Below are 21008 nucleotides of genomic sequence, written 5' to 3'. Positions count from 1 at the left end.
ATGTTGCTTTTTTCTTCCATCTTCAATATTAAAATGGCTACACAAAAATCCACCAATTTTAAGTTATTTTTTTAAATACACGCTGATATGACAGCTGTCACAATCTAACAAAATTGTTTTGAATGAAGTTAAAGACAACTAAGCACTGCTAGAGCTGACTTATGGAAAAAACTGAACGAACGTTTTGGCCAACGCAATAGATAACCAACAAGGACCTACTGAATAGCACAGGGAAATCTACTCAATATTCTGTGATAACCTATATGAGAAAAGAATCTGAAAAAGAATGAATATATGTATATGTATAACTGAATCACTTTGCTGTGCACCTGAAAGTAATACAGCATTGTAAATCAACTATACTCCAATAAAATTTAAAACAAAAAAAAGGAAAGGTACTTTAAAATAGTAGAAAATGTAATTCATAGTGAAAACCTGAGTCATGAATATCTAGGGACTGAAAAATTATAGCACTGAAATTATCAAAACAAAAATTACAAGAACTATAAAATGAAACTTGGTACAGTATGAGACTAATTCACTTCTCTAGGTCCAAGTCACATCAAATGGATCAAAATAAATAAGAATAGAGAAAACCTAAATAATGTAATTAATAAAATCACTATAATTAAAAATTAAACTCTATACCTTCCATAGCCAATAGTCCATCTTTTTAAATGCCCAAAGAACATTCACAAAAATTACCTATATACTAGAACTTAAAGTATTACTAAACACTGTTTCTGGGTGGAAATGGTACAGAGAACTTTTTTTTTTTTATCATAAGGCAATGAAATGAGTAAAATAGAAAACATACAAACATAAAAAAATCCTCTATCCACAGGAAATTTTAAAGATCTCTCTCAAATAATTCTTAGGCCAAAGAGAAAATGACAACCAAAATTGCAGAATCTATAAATAAAAACGTAACTATGATGAAAGCACTACACACCAGAACCTATGGAATATAGCTAGAACAGTATTCAGAGAAAAGTTCACAGCCTTAAAATATTTATATTAATAAATAAGAAAGAAAGAAAACAAATGTATTCAAGAAGTAAGAAGAAACAACAAAATAAACCGAAGGAAGGAATGATTAAAGATAAAACACAGAAAGTGATAAATAATCAAAAAGAATACAAGTAGTAAGTGAATGTGAGAGTTCCTTCTTTGGGGGAAAAAACATAAAACTGTAACAGTTCATTAGAAGGGAAAATGAGGAGTAGGGAATGGAGAGAGCATAAATACTATGTAGCCATTAAAAAGAATGAGGTAACTATATGAATATAATCTGAGATATAACATTAAATGAAAAAAGCAAGGAACAGCTATCATTTGCGCTTAAAAACAAGGAAGGCCACGTATGCACAAGTTCTTACTGATGCACAGAACATGTCAACAGAACAGTCAACAATTGTGCTGGGGGAGGAGCTGTGTGATGACAGGATCTCAGAGTGACTTATTCAAAAATTTTAAAAACCTATTTAAAAAAGTAAAGTTTTTACATAAAAATGGAATCTAAAAAAAAAAAGTGGTTCTGATGAACCTAGGGGCAGGACAGGAATAAAGACACAGATGTAGAGAATGGACTTGAGGACACGGGGAGGGGGAAGGGTAAGCTGGGACGAAGTAAGAGTGGCATGGACATATATACACTACCAAATGTAAAATAGCTAGCTAGTGGGAAGCAGCTGCATCACACGGGGAGATCAGCTCAGTGCTTTGTGACCACATAGAGGGGTGGCATAGGGAGGGTTGGAGGGAGACGCAAGAGGGAGGGGATATGGGGATATATGTATACTTATAGCTGATTCACTTTGTTATACAGCAGAAAACACATTGTAAAGCAATTATACTCTAATAAAGATAAAAAAAACCCCAACTCTAATAATGTAGACTCATAAATATAGTGTATAAGTTGTGATAAAATATTTTTATACTTTTCATCTTAAGATCACAAGTGTAAATTAGTAACTAGATATTTTAAATTGTACTCACTATTCTAATATGCCAAATTCTCTTAAACATGACAAATGTATGAAATAAAAAATGTACAAAGATTAAAAAAAGTAAAGTTTTTGAATTTTGTAGCATTAGATGTATCATTTGTTTAAAAACTGATTATTAAAAATAATACATTTGAATTATTTAGTCTCTAAAGCTACTTAAAAGAACTGTGGGTGCATTTTTTTATTATTATTGGGAGAGAAGGGTTTAATCTATAGCCTTTTAAAAAATGATCCCATTTTATACTGTAAAACGCTCTATATTCTCAAAGCACTTAGGCATCTGCTATCTCATCTGATCCCTGTAATAAGTGTGAAGAAGCTGGGCAGCGCTGTAATCCCTGCACTGCATACAGGTGAGGACCCTGAGGCTCAGAGACCTTGGGGGACACAAGGCCACACGGCTGCTAAGTGCCTCCTGCACCTATTCAAACTGGTCCAGGCTCCTAGGATATTAGGATTTCATAACTTTTGGGTTGTATCTAGTGATTTCATGAGTAGATAGAATGACACCTCTGTTACACACTGGGAACAAAGAAATTTCCAGAGAACCTCAATCATGTCTGCTTCATCACAGAAGAAAGTGAATGACAGGCATTCATCCTTTGTTATGGGCTGAGTCCTGTCACCTTCTATTTTATATGTTGAAGTCCTAACCCCCAGTACCTCAGAACGTGACTGTATTTAGAGACAGGATCTTTAAAGAGGTGAATAAGTTAAAATGAAGTCATATAGGTGGGCCCTAATCTGACTGGTGTCCTTATAAAAAGAGATTAGGACACAGGCACACAGAGGGATGACCATGCAAAGACACAGAGAGAAGACAGCATCTCCAAGCCAAGGAGAGAGGCCTCAGAGGAAAACAACCCTACCAACACTTTAACTTCAGACTTCCAACCTCCAGAGCTGTGAGGAAATAAATGTCTATTGTTTAAGTCGCATACTACGTGGTCCTTGTATGGCAGCCCTAGCAAACCAACGCATCATTCAGCTTTATGTATCTAAAAAGTACTTTCTCTACGATTTCATGGATCATCTAAAAGGGTCAATCAGACAGTGATTCAGCTTGCCTGCACCAACGTTTTCAGAGAAGCAACTATGTGGTCAAGAAAACGTGACTTGGAAGCACCTCTCCCCAGATGTTTTCTTTTCAAATGAATGAATTCTGTTCTGTTAGAGTGAAAAGCTTGTTGCCTTAGGCTAGTCCTCCCTGTGTTACAGCTCTGAACAACGCATTGATAGCTGATGCTTACACGTTTAAAAAGTTGACAATCTGACAGGTTGTTCTCCTAAGAGGACTGAGCATATGTAGAAATAATGTCAAGAGGATATTCAACTAGGATGGGAATCAAGATACGTATTTCCTTATGTCTTTCTGTAGAGGTGACCTGAGCCAGTGGCAGGACTGAAATCCAAGAGTGATGTTCTGCCACCCTGTGAACTTGGGTGACTGGCCCCTCCTTGACTACCACGAAAGGAGCAGTGTTCTCAGGCTCAACACAGAGCAGAGTACCTAGGGTGGAGCTCAGCCTCCCCCACCAATTCACCCCCTGTGCTCCCTGGACCAGCTCTGTGACCTTAGGTGAGCCCTGGACCCAGTCTCCTCATCCATGACGGGGGATAAAAAAGGACCGTGATGAGGATTAACTGCAATCATACATGCGAGAAGTATGTAAAATAAATTATAAAGAACTACACAAATGTAACTTAACACTAATCTTGTTAAAGTAGGTGCAGGATTACTAGACCAGGAATCACAAGATTTCTAATTCTATGACCTATCCCTGCTTTTGTATTTATGTTACAGTTGATTTAAAACATATACTGAAAGAACAGATTTCAAATTGTGTATCTGCTGCAAACTAGCTTAACACTAGTTATATATAGAAGACCACCTTTCTTCTAAGGGGCCTTAGTTTCCTCACCTGTAAAATGAGGATGTTGAACCCTATTATCTTATAAGAGACTTTTTAAATGAAGACTTTGACACATAGGTGGGGACATCTCTCTTTGATGTGAAATGCCTAAGGTCAAAAGACCAAAAGCGTTTGGGAGATTCCTGGCCATTTTGTGACTAGGTTATACAGGGAATCTCAAATTATTTTCAGATCTTCAGAAGGAAGGTCTCACTCTAGTAAATGAAAGTGCTCTGTGAATTTCAGGCATAAAAAAATATAGGGCTCCAAGGGCAGCTTCTGTACGTTTGCATACAATATAAGTACTTATGAAAAGTTCAGAACACACACTTCATCATCCCTAAACCTAGATATGAACTCCAACTCTGCCCGTTCTTCAGCCAGCTCTGTGACCCTGGACCATTTCCTACTCTATGAACAGTGGAAGGTACTGCTCTTCACTTCTAAGGAGGAGGAATGAGATGAAACAGTGACAGAGGGAACTTAGGCTACATTTTAGATAAACCTTTCTAAAGAAGTACTTAGATACTGGGACATATTTTCTTTAAGTGATGGATTAAATATTATACAAGTAATTTTATGCAGAAATGCAGAAAAGTATAAATGAGGAAAAATGCACCCATAATTTAATGCCCAGAGATAAAGTTTTGATGGGAAGACTTATCATATACAGTCAGAAACCTCTTCCCACGTGAGCCACGCATCTCAGTGGGCGAGAAGACCAGACCTCCCCTCCCTCCCTCCATCCTTCCATCAACCCCACTCCCACCTTGTTCCAGAAAGAATTACAGGCAGTTGCATGACAATGGCTAACCCTTAAACCAGACCTCAGTTATCACATCTGTAGGAGATACTACCACCTGACCATTGTTAGAAAGGTATGTGACCCAAATGTTACTCATCAAGCACCTTTCTCACGCCATGTACAGTGCTTAGTGCTTTCACACATCTCATCTCTGTGAAAATACTTTGTAAACCTTCAAGCACCATTCAGACTACAGTGTTAGGGTACTGTGAATTCTTGATTTGTCCTGATGACAATTTCATCTTCTAGAAGGTAGAGGAAGCATAAGGGGGCAACTGGACCTAATTCTAAACAACAAATAGGGAGAAAGTGACAGTATCATGTAGGAGTTTTCTTTACTCCTAGAAGGTTAGAAAACAGAAGTGACCTACACCTTTCCCTGGTAGATCTCCCTAGGCCAGAAACATTCCAGATGTTTTTCCCCTCAAACTTCCTGGATGTTCCTTGACAGCACTCGTATCACAATGTGCTGAGCACCAATCAGAATGTAATGTAGAGGGTCTGCAAAATGAGAGTGTTCTGTGCTCTATGGGAATCTGAACCCATGAAGTCCAAACATGTGGAAAGTCCAATCCAAAATCTCTCAGGCACACGTGCATCTGCACATCCTGCACCCCACCCTCACCGCTTCTGCAGATGCTCAGCAGACCCACCTTCAACTTGCAGTGTGTTGTTAAGACCCAGTCATGAAGCTTTGTCTCTGGAGGCTTATAATTGAAAAGGGCACAGAGTGCTTATCACCAGACCCCTGGTGGAGATCGTGTGAAGAGTAAATCCTGGAGACGAACTTTAATCACAACTCCTGCGGCAGGCTTACCTGTTCTCCTGTTTCAATGAGGGCAGCAGCCTCGTCCTTGCCCAGTTGTTGCACCATCTTGTAAAATAGGCCGTCTCTATCTTGCAGCAAATCATATGGCTTATCGTTATTCTTCCAATCTCCCTGAATCCAAAACCTGTTGATCAGCAGAAAAAAAACCCATTGCACACAATGTTTCACAATAAAGTATTATAACTCAGACAATATTTTGTAAAGGAACAGGGGGGGAAGAATAGAGAAAATCTGTTTGGGTGGTAGGCCTGGCTGGTGTTTTAATGGTTTGATTAACTTGTTTTACTAGGCAGATAAAGGCCTAACCTGACCTTTTATTACTATAATGTTATAGGAAAGGAAGAAAAATGAGTTTTAGACTATGATTTCTTTAAATTAATTTTTATTGGAGTACAGTTGCTTTACAATGTTGTATTAGCTTCTACTGCACAGCAAAATGAATCAGCCATACATATACATATATCCCCTCCCTTTTGGATTTCCCCCCCATTTAGGTCACCCCAGTGCATCAAGTAGAGCACTCAGCAGTCTGGCATTTTATATTCTGCCAAGGGCATTTGGGGTGGTTATTCATTAGTTAGTGCTTTTACCTCTCAGACTCTGAGCTTTAAGGGCTATTTATACAGAAACACAGAGTTGGGAAATTTCTTGATTTAAGAAAATCAAACTCTATCTAAAGTCAGGTTGATGTCATACAATCCAGATGGAAGTGACCTGACAGCAAATTAACTGTTAAGTTGGTTTGATAGAATCTCAGTAGTATTTGGGAAAAAAGTAAATGCCTCCAGAATTTCTTTAGGGTTGTGAACTAAAAAATTGCCTGTCATATCAGTGAACAAAGGATGTTGCATCCATCAAGCCACCACATTACAGCTGCCCTGACAATAAGCCCTGAGGGAACTCAGGATGGAACCAGAATGTGTGCAGCCACCCCCAACAGTGCACCCTGAGGAGACTCAGGATGAGAAAAACACAGGATACTGGCCTCAGATAGCTGAGGTGCACATCAAGGGAATGATTTCAATGAGCCCAGACCTTGCATCTTCCCATGTATAGAAAAGCACTAAATTCATTAACTTGGGATGTCTGGTTTTCTTTGATTAACAGTAATCTTTTAATGTTCTGACTACCTGGTCTTTTGTTGCAAAAACTCTTACATATCTGGCTCATCCCCTTGCCTCTTCAGAACCATTTCTCACTGTTATGAGATGCTTTGTCCCTAAGCCTTCACAATGTCCACCACATAAAATGTAACTCTCAACTTCCAGGTTGTGCTTTTTTTTTTCTTTTTCAGTCGACAGGGTCCTGGATTATGTTAGTTGCTAAGAGGGGCAGAATCCCTTGTCTGAGAGGTTAAGATGCTTCGTCAACTTGGCTTTGATTGTAGTTTATTATTCTGAGAGTGAAAGGCTGGCAAAAAGAGCTGCTACATAAGCAGCATTAGCAGAATTTCTCTGCACAGAAGAAATCCCTAGAACTCCAATTTTTTCTTTGACTAAGACTAAAGAAGCAAGTAAGAAATTGAGCTTCAAATTCTAATGCTCACAGCCTGCACAGTGCCCAGGGACAGCCCAACCTGAACTGCCGAGGATCTGAATCTTTTTTCACAAGTTATCTTTCTTTGCTTCTTTTTCTTTCTCTCTTCAGCTGTCTGCCGTTCAGCCCTTTTGTGCACATTGATATGTCCCTAGTTGAAAATTAAAAGGGAGAGGAAGGGGGTCTTAACTCTGCCTTTCTACTTATTAGTGGCTTTGCATAATGGTTTTAGAGGGGAAAAAAGAATCTGAAACAATTGGCCCAAATGACATAGCTATAAAGATAGTTCTGATGTTAAGTGGTACTTAGTTCTTCATGTAGAGTAACTGTATCTTAAGAGAATATGCAGCAACTCTGAACAGGACACAGGTTGTTCTTCCATATCTAGTACTGCAGTTAATTCCATCCCATGTCATTTAATTGGAAACATTAAGTCTCCTAAGGGCAGAAAAGTGGTCAAGATGGTGGAGTAGGGGGATGCAGAGTTCACATCTCCCCACAACTAGGGCACCTACCAGACTCTGGGGATGGGAGCAACCCCCGAACGACTGGCCTACAAACTCCAGTGCTGGAAGCCGCAGGCCAAACAACCAGTAAGACAGGAAGATAGTCCCACCCATCAAAAAAAAAAAAGATGACAAAAAAATATGTTACAGATGAAGGAGCAAGGTAAAAACCTATAAGACCAAATAAATGAAGAGGAAATAGGCAACCTACCTGAAAAAGAATTCAGAGTGATGATAGTAAAGATGATCCAAAATCTTGGAAATAAAATGGAGAAAATACAAGAAACGTTTAACAAGGACCTAGAAGAACTGAAGAGCAAGCAAACAATGATGAACAACACAATAAATGAAATTAAAAATTCTCTAGAAGGAATCAATAGCAGAATAAATGAGGCAGAAGAATGGATAAGTGACCTGGAAAATAAAATAGTGGAAACAACTACCGCAGAGCAGAATAAAGAAAAAAGAATGAAAAGAATTGAAGACAATCTCAGAGACCTCTGGGACAACACTTAACACACCAACATTCGAATTATAGGGGTCCCAGAAGAAGAAGAGAAAAAGAGAGGGTCTCAGAAAATATTCGAAGAGATTATAGTCGAAAACGTCCCTAACATGGGAAAGGAAAGAGCCACCCAGGAATCTCAGAGAGTCCCATACAGGATAAACCCTAGGAGAAACACAGCAAGATGCATATTAATCAAACAAACAAAAATTAAATTCAAAGAAAAAAATACTAAAAGCAGCAAGGGAAAAGCAAAAAATAACATACAAGGGAATCCCCATAAGGTTATCAGCTTATTTTTCAGCAGGAACTCTGCAGCCAGAAGGGAGTGGCAGGATATACTTAAAGTGATGAAAGAGAAAAACCTACAACCAAGATTACTCTACCCAGCAAGGATCTCATTCAGATTCGACCAAGAAATCAAAAGCTTTACAGACAAGCAAAAGCTAAGACAATTCAGCACCACCACACCAGCTTTACAACAAATGCTAAAGGAACTCCTCTAGGCGGGAAACACATGAGAAGAAAAAGACCCACACACACACACAAAAAAAACACAAAAAACTAAAATAATTATGAAAATGGCTACAGGAACATACATATTGATAATTACCTTAAATGTAAATGGATTAAATGCCTCAACCAAAAGACACAGACTGGCTGAATGGATACAAAAACAAGGCCCATATATGTGCTGTCCACAAGAGACCCACTTCAGACCTAGGGACACATACAGACTGAAAGTGAGGGGATGGAAAAAAATACTCCATGCACATGGAAATCAAAAGAAAGCTGGAGTAGCGACACTCATATCAGATAAAATAGACTTTAAAATAAAGACTGTTACAAGAGACAAGGAAGGACACTACATAATGATCAAGGGATCAATCAAAGAAGAAGATGTAACAACTGTAAATATGCACCCAACATGGGAGCACCTCGATACATAAGGGAAATGCTAACAACCATAAAAGGGGAAATCAACAGTAACACAATGATAGTAGGGGACTTTAACACCTCACTTATATCAATGGACAGATCATCCAAACAGAAAATAAATAAGGAAATACAAGGTTTAAATGACACAATAGACCAGATAGATTTAATTGATATTTATAGGACATTCCACTCAAAAGTGGCAGCATACACTTTCTTCTCAAGTGCACATGGAACATTTTCCAGGATAGATGACATCTTGGGTCACAAATCAAGCCTCAGAAAATTTAAGAAAACTGAAATCTTATCAAGCATCTTTTGCGACCACAACGCTATAAGATTAGAAATGAATTACAGGGAAAAAAAACTAAAAAAACACAAATACATGGAGGCTAAACTGTGTGGTACTAAAAAACAAAGAGATCACTGAAGAAATCAAAGAGAAAAAAAAAAAAAAGAAACAAATGACAATGAAAACACAATGACCCAAAACCTATGGGATGCCACAAAAGCAGGTCTAAGAGGGACGTTTATAGCAATTCAATCTCACCTCAAGAAACAAGAAAAATGTGAAATAAACCTAACCTTACACGTAAAGCAACTAGAAAAAGAAGAACAAACAAAACCCAAAGTCAGTAGAAGGAAAGAAATCATAAAGATCAGAGCAGAAATAAATGAAAAAGAAATGAAGGAAACAATAGCAAAGATCAATAAAACTAAGAGCTGGTTCTTTGAGAAGATAAATAAAACTGATAAACCTTTAGCCAGACTCATCAAGAAAGAAAGGGAGAGGGCACATCAATAAAATTAGAAATGAAAAAGGAGAAACTGCAACTGACACCTCAGAAATACAAAGGATCATAAGAGACTACTACGAGCAACTATATGCCAACCTAGAAGGAATGGACAAATTCTTGCAAAGGTACAATTTTCCAGGACTGAACCAGGAATAATTAGAAAATATAAACAGACCTATCACAAGTAATGAAATTGAACCTGTAATTAAAAATCTTCCAACAAACAAAAGTCCAGGACCGGACAGCTTCACAGGCAAATTCTATCAAACATTTAGAAAGAGCTAACACCTATCCTGCGCAAACTCTTCCAAAAAATGGCAGAGGGAGGAACACGCCCAAATTCGTTCTATGAGGCCACCATCACCCTGATACCAAAACCAGATGAAGATATCACAGAAAAAAGAAAATTACAGACCAATATCCCTGATGAACATAGATGCAAAAATCCTCAACAAAATACCAGCAAACAGAATCCAACAACACATTAAAAGGATCATACACCATGATCAAGTGGGATTTATCCCAGGGATGCAAGGATTCTTTAATATATGCAAATCAATGTGCTACACCATATTAACAAATTAAGGAATAAAAAACAAGATCATCTTGACAGATGCAGAAAAAGCTTTTGACAAAATTCAACACCCATTTATGATAAAAACTCTCCAGAACATGGGCATAGAGGGAACCTACTTCAACATAATAAAGGCCATATATCACAAACCCACAGCAAACATCATTCTCAATGGTGAAAAAATGAAAGCATTTCCACTAAGATCAGGAAGAAGACAGGGATGTCCACTCTCGCCACTCTTACTCAACATAGTTTTGGAAGTCCTAGCCGTGGCAATCAAAGAAAAAGAAAAGGAACAAATTGGAAAAGAAGAAGTAAAACTGACACTGTTTGCAGATGACATGATACTATACACAGAAAATCCTAAAGATGTCACCAGAAAGATACTAGAACTAATCAATGAATTTGGTAAGGCTGAAGCATACAAAATTAATGCATAGAAATCTCTTGCATTCCTATACACTAACAACGAAAGATCAGAAAGAGAAGTTAAGGAAACAATCCCATTCACCATCACAACAAAAAGAATAAAATACCTAGGAAGAGACCTACCTAAGGAGGCAAAAGACCTGTACTGAGAAAACTATAAAACACTGATGAAAGAAATCAAACATGACAGAAGCAGATGGAGAAATATACCATGTTCTTGGATTAGAAGAATCAGTGTTGTGAAAATGACTATACTACCCAAAGCAATCTACAGATTCAATGCAATCCCTATCAAATTACCAATGGCATTCTTCACAGAATTAGAACAAAAAATTTTACAATTTGTATGGAAACACAAAAGACCCCGAATAGCCAAAGCAATCTTGAGAAAGAAAACCGGAGCTGGAACAATCAGGCTCCCTGACTTCAGACTATACTACAAAGCTACAGTAATCAAGACATCATGGTACTTGTACAAAATCAGAAATATAGATCAATGGTACAGGCTAGAAAGCCCAGAGATAAACCCATGCCCATATGGTCACCTTATCTTTGATAAAGGAGGCAAGAATATACAATGGAGAAAAGACAGCCTCTTCAATAAGTGGTGCTGGGAAAATTAGACAGATACATGTAAAAGTATGAAATTAGAACACTCCCTGACACCATACACAAAAATAAACTCACTGTATGCTAACACATATATATGGAATCTAAAAAAAAAAAGTTATGAAGAACCTAGGGGCAGGATGGGAATAAGGATGCAGACCTACTAGAGAATGGACTTGAGGACACGGGGAGGGGGAAGGGGAAGCTGGGACAAAGTGAGAGAGTGGCATGGACATATATACACTACTAAATGTAAAATCGATAGCTAGTGGGAAGCAGCTGCATAGCACACAGAGATCAGCTTGGTGCTTTGTGACCATCTAGAGGGGTGGGATAGGGAGGGTGGGAGGGAGGGAGACGCAAGAGGGAAGAGATGGGGATATACGTATATGTACAGCTGATTCACTTTGTTATGAAGCAGAAACTAACACACCATTGTAGAGCAATTATACTCCAATAAAGATGTTAAAAAAAAAATACAGGCCCAATCCCTGAGAGTATGGTTTGATATTCTGGATTGGGTTTCTGGAATCTGTCATTACTTTAAAAAGAAAAAACAAAGCTTTCAGAACAGACAATCACTTGCTTTCCACAAAGGAAAGAGGTACAGGCTTCCCTCGGAGATACTGCAGGTTCAGTTCCAGAACACCAGAATGAAGTGAGTATCGCAATAAACTGAGTCACATGAATTTCCTGATTTCCCAGGGCATATAGAAGTTATGTTTACACTATACTGCAGCCTATCAAGTGTGCAATAGCATTATGTTTGGAAAAACACAATGTACAGACCTTAATTTAAAAACAATTTATTGCTAAAAAATACTAACCATCATCAGAGTCTTTAGCAAGTCATAGTAGTAACAGCAAAGATCACTGATCACAGATCACCATAACAGATGTAGTGATGGTGAAAAAGTTTGAAATACTGTGACAATTACCAAAATGTGACAAAGACACGGAGTGAGCAATATTGTTGGAAAAATGGCACTGATAGACTTGCTCCACACAGAGATGTGACAAACCTTCAATTTGTAAAAAAAGAAAAAAAAACCCAGTATCTGTGTAGTGCAATAGAAAAAGGTATGCCTTTATTTCTAAAGCAAGCAAGAAAAAAAATTGCCTCAAAAATCAAAGTTTTGAGAAAGAACATTATTGGTGTTTTTGTTGAATTGAAAGCCAACTGATAATCAGAAGCTCTAGAACAAAATACAAGGTTTACATCTGGGGTGGATGGAGCACAGAAGACAATTCCCCAGCTCTGGAGCTAGGGGATGAATGTCTCTTGGGTCCTCTGAGGTCTAATCCTGCCATTCCTACCAAAGGAGTCAGCGACCGCAACCAGCTCGGACCAGGATATAAACAAGTGGCCAAGTTTACATCTCCTGGTGGGACCTCCCCATGTTATCATTGATGAAATCTTGGCCAGGGAGCCCTAAACCGAAGGTCTCCCAACACAGGAGTGGGAAGGGCAGCTCCACAGTGAAGGACAAGGTCCACCATGAAAAACGTCGGTCATCGCAAAGGTGACAGGCTCCAAAGAGAACCCTTGCATTTCCCTTCTCCCTCCGTCTTCACCATTCACCCAGATGGTCAGTCTCCACACCCAGAAACCAGTATCAACTCCTCTCTCTTCCCTCAGATCCCACGTTCGATCCATCACACAGTCCACTTGGTTCCACTTTGTAACCCACCCCAAATCCAACCATCTCACCATTTCCACTGCTAGCACCTTAGTCTAAGCCACCAACAGTCGAGAAAGGGCACAACTGTAAGAGAGAGTGAACACTGCATTTGGAGAACTGAAAGACCATCAATGTGGTTTTACCTGTAAAGGAAAGAGGGAGAGCAGAGAAGGACAAAACTAGAAAGGTGGGGAGGGGCCAGGATGTAAACTGCTTTGTAAAACCATGTTAAAGATTTGTTCAAAGACACTGACCAAGAGAGAAAAATCTGAGGTTATAGAAATTTACCAGAAGATACTGGTAAGTAAAGCATTAAACAAATGGACATATTTTGATAATGGCAACAAAGTTGATTGATTCACATCTATGGACGTTCATACCTGTGGATCAAGTGCTGATGGATAAGACTTAGGACTGAAGAGCTGACACGTCTGCCAAATTTTGTCCTCCCTTACTGTTTCCCTAACCGATCATACATTGCAAGGTGACTGCGATACCAAAAAACAAAAATAAAACTCCAGGGTACATTTAGGAGAAAAGAATTTATTTGAATGGACCCCTAACTGAGCTAGAGATCAAGCCATCTTTCTGCTGCTGCCTCTAAAGCCTGACAAGGGGCTTGAAACACGTAGATTTCTCAGCATCATTCGTTTATTGTGGAAGAAGGACACTTTTGGGGATAGTCTGAGAAATACAATGCTGCAATGCTGAGAGGTAAGAACAAGAAAGTGACAGGTAAAAAGTAGAACAATTAGCATTCAAGACCACAAAATGAGAGGGACTTCCCTGATGGCGCACAGTGGTTAAGACTTCGTGCTCCCAATGCAGGGGGCCCGGATTCGATCCCTGGTCAGGGAACTAGATCCCACATGCATGCCGCAACTAAGAGTTTGCATGCCACAACTAAGGAGCCTGCCTGCCGCAACTAAGGAGCCCGCCTGCCGCAACTAAGACCTGGTGCAACCAAGTAAATAAATATTAAAAAAAAAAAAAAAAGGAACACAAAATGAGGGACTAAGGATGCCTGATGCTAAACGTTTCTGGAATCTAAGAGTCACTGTCCTACAACCTTGGAATGTTACCTGATCCCTCATGAAAGTCTGCAGGAGAGGCCTGCTTCCTACTGTGATGTTCTAGTCCAGATGACCAGACACAATGCTTGGAGCCTAGAGCATCCCTTTGGTTGGGGATGCCCCACTTCTGTGCACGTCCAGCTCGGGGGAGTGAGGCTAAAGGCACTGCTTCAGTGCTGACAGTCTGCTATCTACTCAGTGCCCCCACTGATGATCCCATCTGACAGTGAATGTGAAGTAGGATGGGAGGTGATATTCCAGAAACTGCCTAAGAAGTCAAGAGAGATAGTACCATTATCATTAAACATAAGGAAGTTTGGGTATTACTGATTATTACCTGTTTTTTATGGACCATCAAATTCACTGGTTAACTGCATCTGTTGCCTCTTATGCATCATATGCAGGCGTTCTTTACCTATTTCATTACTAATCAGCCTCACTGGACACTGTGGTGTCTCCTGACAACAGTTACCATCCATAAGATGAGTGAAATCAGCTCACTGTCACAGGCTACAGGTTAACCTTAAAATACCCTGCATTCCTTGAGATTATACGCAGCCAAAGGTTTTTCCTTTGAGGGATGATTCCCTTATCATTTTATAAAGCCACACCCTAACATTTATTGAAACTCAGCAGGGAAAGAACAAAGAGAGAAGATGAAAATGAGAGAGAAAAGCAACAGAGGGAGGAAGGAAGGAAATAAAGCTAAGGAAGGAAATATTAAATTACTAAGGAAGAAAAAGCCAATCAAACCTGGAAGGAAGATACTAGACAGATATCCAGAGGCCCAAGCTTTGTGTGCAGAGTCCAGATTTACTGTGTGAGACTTACTAGTTGTTTATATGCAGTATCTCAGCCCCTGATCCACTTTTCTTTCTGTATTCTCATCTGTGATGCAAAGGCTGGGTCTCTGCAAATCACATTTCAAAAGACCTTTGGCCAGCTGGCCTTTGTTAGGTTTTGTCAGTAGGGGGCACTAGAGGGAGACTGAAGGTGGGAATCAGAGCTATTGGTCTACCTGGTTTCTGCTGCTCCTGCAGCAGCATCTCAGCAGTGGGACCTGACTCCAGCTCCCAGCTTCTATTAGCACATGGAGAACTAGCCTCATTGTGCTCCCTCACAAATATGGCCAGCAACTAGGCAGTGACCTCTCCTTGGAGGTCTGAGCACTGACTCTTTAGAGCCTCTCTTCTGAGTTCTTAGTCTGGAGATCTGTCCTAGGACACAGTAGCTGCTTCCTAAAATTATTACCCCAGTGTTTCATTTTTCTAGCCCTCCAATTCCTGTGTAACAAATTTCCTGTATTAAATCCTTTCTGTTGAAATAGTTTGTTTTTCTCACTAGGCCCTTTCTTCTCATGGACTCCCCTCTGACAGCAACAGCTGAGAAATTCTGCAACCTTAGCCAACAACCTCGTGGCAGTCTAAATGAAAGGCTAACTTTTTGATTAAGGGAATCCAAAAATGCTGAAACAATTGTGACACAGCCAAGATGACCATCTTCTACCTCTCTGAAATATGAAGCCATAACTTGGGTTTGGAATATTTTCATGGTTGGCCATCTTAAAAAAATGACAATTTAATAAACTTTTAACTCATTATTGACCAGAGACATATAATATGTCTTTTGTTACCTGAACATTATTGACCAGAGACATTTCAATATTCACTTACATAACAAATCGCCGGCCACAGGCATTAGTTTCTGCAAAAATCCCCCAGTCAATAATGTGTTAATATGAAAATATGAAATTACTGGATATATTATTTAATAGCACATTCTGAAAGTATAGTTAAGTACTTGAGTTACTGTCAGGAATGAGAGGAGAAACTAAGAGAAAATTAAATTATTGGAGGTTCCTTCCTATCAAGTTTTACAAGGAAGGATGTGTTGAAAAATAGAACATAAATGGAAACAACTGAAATTCCACAGGTGAAGGTCTTACCATTATCCTGTCAATAATGGTGGTCAGTCTGTTTGTGATGGTTAGCACAGTGCACTGAACAAACTTCTCATGGATTTTTTTTGTATTAACTCATCAGTTCTGGAAACAAAGAAGTTGAATTTAGTTCGGTAAAGACAGAAATAGCAGACTTAAGACTTAAAAAAAAATTCACATATTTTTATAATGTTTTAAAAAATCAATACTTTAAGACATAATCTTGTTCCTAAAAAAACTAAGTATAAAAAGTCTTGGAAATTTACTATTTTTCATAAAACAATGGAAAATAGTCTTCCCTCAAAATTGCTTGAAACTATCAGGAGCTGGATTTAGGAATCTAGCTCTCATAGGATACCTAATAACAACATTAACACTGTATAACATGTTTTGGCTTCTTCTTTTGTTTTCTGGAATTAATGTTAACCAGAGATATCTTTCGGGCAAAGAGAACACTTAGAAACATTTCTCAGCATCACTAAATGTTTTCCATTTACAACATTTAAATTTTGGATACCAGGTTTCATGGACCTCAGCTCCATACCTTGGGTCCACATTTGATGTGGCTTTGTCAATAATCAGTATCTGATTTTTCCTGAGAATAGCCCTAGCAAGACACACCAGTTGTCTCTGTCCAGCACTGAAGTTCGATCCTGATTCTGCTAATTCAGTATCCATTTTACCAGGAACACCTTTGATGGCTTCTTTAAATTGTCCCTGTGGATACAGAAAGAACATTTTCCTAAACAAACTGCTACTGAAGTAGACAATCCTCTTAGACATTTTAAAAATAAATATAAATATATAAATAAACTGAACTTATAAGGCACCTTATTTCTATCATCTTAAACATTTTCAAAGTAACCTACTATGTGTACTGTATCTACCAACCAGGTGCCAACGCCCCTCACAGGAAGTTAACACAGATGTCAGATGGTTTCCACATTTTATGGAACCTTCTTACTTTTCAAAAAGGCTGGTGTGGGCTGGAAAGAGAGAGTGAAATGCAATCAGCAGATGGGGAAGAGCTTTTAGTAGAGCAGAGCCAGCAGTCAATGAAGTAAAAGGAGAGCCTGCTCACCTAAATACAAGGCCCAGAGAAATGGAAATGTGACCTGTCGCCAAAGCCAGGACTGAATCACGTGGTTCCTGATGCACAGGTCGTTGATACCCAGATTTCTGTATCTTGGTTTTCAGTATGATGAGACATACTTGTGTCCTAACAGAGGATCAACGTATCAATGTAGAACATAACATAACTGGGTGATTTCTTCACAGTTTTGACCTGACATAGCACTCTCAATTGTAAATTCCAGTATCTAAGCTGTTTTGTTTTTGTTTTTTAACAGAAGCAACACATCGATGATTCATTTCCAGAGTTTTATCTACTGTGCTCTTTTAACCTTTGAGTGATAAAGTGCTTCATCTTCTTCAGTCACTACTTATGCTATGTTTACAGAGCTGCCCTTGCTTTTTAGGTGCCCTAATTGGCACCAATTTCTGATGAACTTTCTTCAGTTTACAGTCAGCTGGTTATTCTTCAGTATAAGAAAAACATATTTCAGCATATTTTGAAAAGTAACCAAGATGAGACAGGCACCATCATTAGGACTGTCTCCCTTCTGAATGTCCATCTCCACCAAGGGAGAAGGAGGAGATAGAACTAACAGGACCTAAAAAAAATTTTTTTAAAGCATCTTTTTCTTTTAATTGAAGTTCTTAAAGAGGAAAACATAGTGGTGCCCTCTCACTCACTTGCAGGCCAACTCTATGAGTTTGGGTTCACATGTCCAGTTTGGCATCATTTATTAACCAATGACTGGGGTTTTCAGTTCACTTAAAAACTGACCTCATTTAAAAAAAAAAAATTGACCTCATTGCTTTAGTGGTACGTGTTAGAGTGAGAAATCATCCCATCATTCTGTTTCTCTGGGAATTATTTCTTTATGACATTTGTATGTTTTTCAGTAAAAGATGTGGTAGGTTTTATTTTAAAAAGTCATAAAGAGGGCTTCCCTGGCGGCGCAGTGGTTGAGAGTCTGCCTGCCAATGCAGGGGACACGGGTTTGAGCCCTGGTCTGGGAAGATCCCACATGCCGCGGAGCAACTGGGCCCGTGAGCCACAACTGCTGAGCCTGCGCGTCTGGAGCCTGTGCTCCGCAACAAGAGAGGCCGCGATAGTGAGAGGCCCGCGCACCGCGATGAAGAGTGGCCCCCGCTCGCCACAACTAGAGAAAGCCCTCGTACAGAAACGAAGACCCAACACAGCCAAATAAATAAATAAATTAATTTAAAAAAAAAAGTCATAAAGAAACAATTCCTAGAGAAACAAAATGATGGGATGATTTCTCACTCTAAGACATATCAGTAAAGTAATAGGGTTAATTCCAGAAGCAATACATGGAAACCATACACTTCATTTTGTGAAATAAACTCATGTTTATTTCTTTTTACAGAAAGTTCCAAATGTAGTTTAAATAAAGGTAGATCTCAGTGTTGTCTACCACTTCCACCACCTCATCATTTTTAGAATTGAGAGGCTACTAAATTTTATCTAACTTTTGGCTCCTACAGATGAATTAAGTATAAGTTAGGGCCAAGTTCTAAGATAGTTTTTTACAGGATTTGTCTCCCAGTTAACATTTCCTCTCTGTCCAAAATTCTAGAGTCATTTGACTCCCTGAGACTCTGTTAAGAGAGATCTGGAGCTGGGAAACAAATAGGAAAATAATTTACCAGTACTTCCAGTTTTTTTTTTTTTAAGATGTCACAGTTTCACCATTAAATCTGTTCTGTGAGTAAGAGCATCACAGAGCCGTGGACCACCCTTCTTTCTTTGTATTGAATGGGTGACTGCTCCCCCACCTCTTCTCTGCTAGAATCTCACTGCAGAAAGACTCGCAGGCTTAAATGAGGCCAGAGGTCCGCTGCGTCTCAGGTGGGGAAGGTGAAGCAATCAGCCTGATCTAGGAAACTAAAATCCCCACAGTTGCTGGAAAGAGGGGTAGTTCGCGAAGACTCAGTGCCGACATGCCTTCAGAAACCAGAATTCCTGGCAGGAAAGTGTCAGGCCTCCAAATCTGCTTGCTCACAGTCAAAGCTCACCTATCTATTACAGATTTCAGAGCTTCCCTGGAAGGGTGACACTAAATGACAAACACACCAATTCAAAACAACAATGTGAACAATCAGTCATTTGGATATGTGTAAAAAAAAAATTGTTTTTTTAAAGAAATAAGCCGGGCTCCCCTGGTGGCACAGTGGTTAAGAGTCTGCCTGCCAATGCAGGGGACACGGGTTCGATCCCTGGTCCGGGAAGATCCCACATGCTGCTGAGCAACTAAGCCCGTGCGCCACAACTACTGAGCTTGCGCTCTTGAGCCCGCGAGCCACAACTACTGAGCCCACGTGCCACAACTACTGAAGCCCACGCGCCTAGAGCCCATGCTCCGCAACAAAAGAAGCCACCCCAATGAGAAGCCCTCACACCACAACGAAGAGTAGCCTCCACTTGCCGCAACTAGAGAAAGTCCGTGGGCAGCAACGAAGACCCAATGCAGCCAAAAATAAATAAATAAATAAATAAATAAATAAATAAGCCACACTTCTCAGAAATTAGATCAATCAAACATTTAGTACCTATTTATTAAGTGCTTACTTTTTAAAAAGAATAAGACTGAGCTAGGTCCTATGAGAAATCAGAAGTCTGTTTATGGTTTAGAAGTCTAGATACAGTTTCTGCCATTAGTAGAATCAATTTGCAAAACTAGGACCAATACACAAAATAATTTGTATCAAAATATACAAACCAACAGCAACTTTAACAAGTCAAAATCCTTTTCACACAAAGGTGAGGAAATTCAAAGATGTGGGCCAAAGGGAAACGTGACACAAATAACAGAAAATCCTCTAGAAATGAACCGATCCATATAAAAACTGAGCAAAAGCTCCAGGGTTCTCTTACCTGCATTCATGCTGCGGCATTAAAAGGACATGATCGCCAATAAATAACTGTCATCACATTCCAATTATATAATTTACCTTTATAGACACTTTCTTATGAAACTTCATAGCATTTTGTTGGTATGATCTCATTTATCTTTCAGTTAATAATGAAAAACTACTATTGTCTCCACTTAGTTGATATTCCCTAAGACCAGAGGAATAAAATGAACATTGCAAGGTAATTAAGGTAACTAATTCTCTAGGTCACTTAGTAGAATTTGAACTCATAACTTCTGGTTTAGTGGTCTACTAAAGGACAAGATAATGTACCTAGTTGCTCTGGGTTCTAGGGAAAAGCTAAAATGAAAGCATGAGGCATTATCTTGTTGGTTTTCATCACCATTAATATACATGTTTCAATTTATACATGTACCCATGTCATCAGTGTTCTCCTTGGAGCTAAATAAAGTCAGTTAAACCGATAAGCTCCCCTTAATTACCTGCGCTGCTATAAATGTACACACACATATACTGATGCTAACAAGTTAATTACATTTAATAAATTACCTCTTCTAAGGCATTCCACAGTTCCTCATCCGTATGCTCATTAAAGGGATCCAGATTTTTCCTCATTGTTCCAGTGAATAAAACCGGTTCCTAAATACCCCAAAATAGTGAATGTTATTACCTTAAACTCTTTTCATCATGTTTGAATGCTTACAGAACAGAATTAAAATACAAAACAAACCACCAAAATTCCCTATAATCATTAATAAGGTTGCAAATGCTTTTTTACAAAATAGTATCTCCAAATTAATTTTCCACTGTACAAAGTATGCTCCAAAATATCTTCTGGATGATTGAACACTAACAAGAAAGTGTGGAAATGTGTCATCTTAAGAAGAAGTTGAAGAAGAGAAA

General features: G+C 38.9%; 1 protein-coding gene across 1 annotated transcript in view; it reads right to left on the bottom strand.

Moving 5' to 3' along the window:
- Positions 1–21008, bottom strand: part of LOC118884069 (multidrug resistance-associated protein 4-like) — a 130630-nt gene that overhangs the window by 11036 nt on the left and 98586 nt on the right. Inside the window, exons 18-21 of the mRNA XM_036831384.1 lie at positions 20655–20744; positions 16764–16859; positions 16149–16247; positions 5545–5680 (exon numbers count right to left, since the gene is read on the bottom strand). Of these exons, the coding sequence (XP_036687279.1) occupies positions 16242–16247; positions 16764–16859; positions 20655–20744 (192 nt within the window). The 3' untranslated portion in view covers positions 5545–5680; positions 16149–16241. The remainder of the gene's footprint in view (positions 1–5544; positions 5681–16148; positions 16248–16763; positions 16860–20654; positions 20745–21008) is intronic.

This window comes from Balaenoptera musculus, chromosome 18 (genome assembly GCF_009873245.2).
Source record: "Balaenoptera musculus isolate JJ_BM4_2016_0621 chromosome 18, mBalMus1.pri.v3, whole genome shotgun sequence".
In the NCBI taxonomy this organism is placed as follows: domain Eukaryota; kingdom Metazoa; phylum Chordata; class Mammalia; order Artiodactyla; family Balaenopteridae; genus Balaenoptera; species Balaenoptera musculus.
The sequence above is the reverse complement of the archived record's forward strand: the minus strand, read 5'-3'. Positions and strand labels throughout refer to the sequence as shown.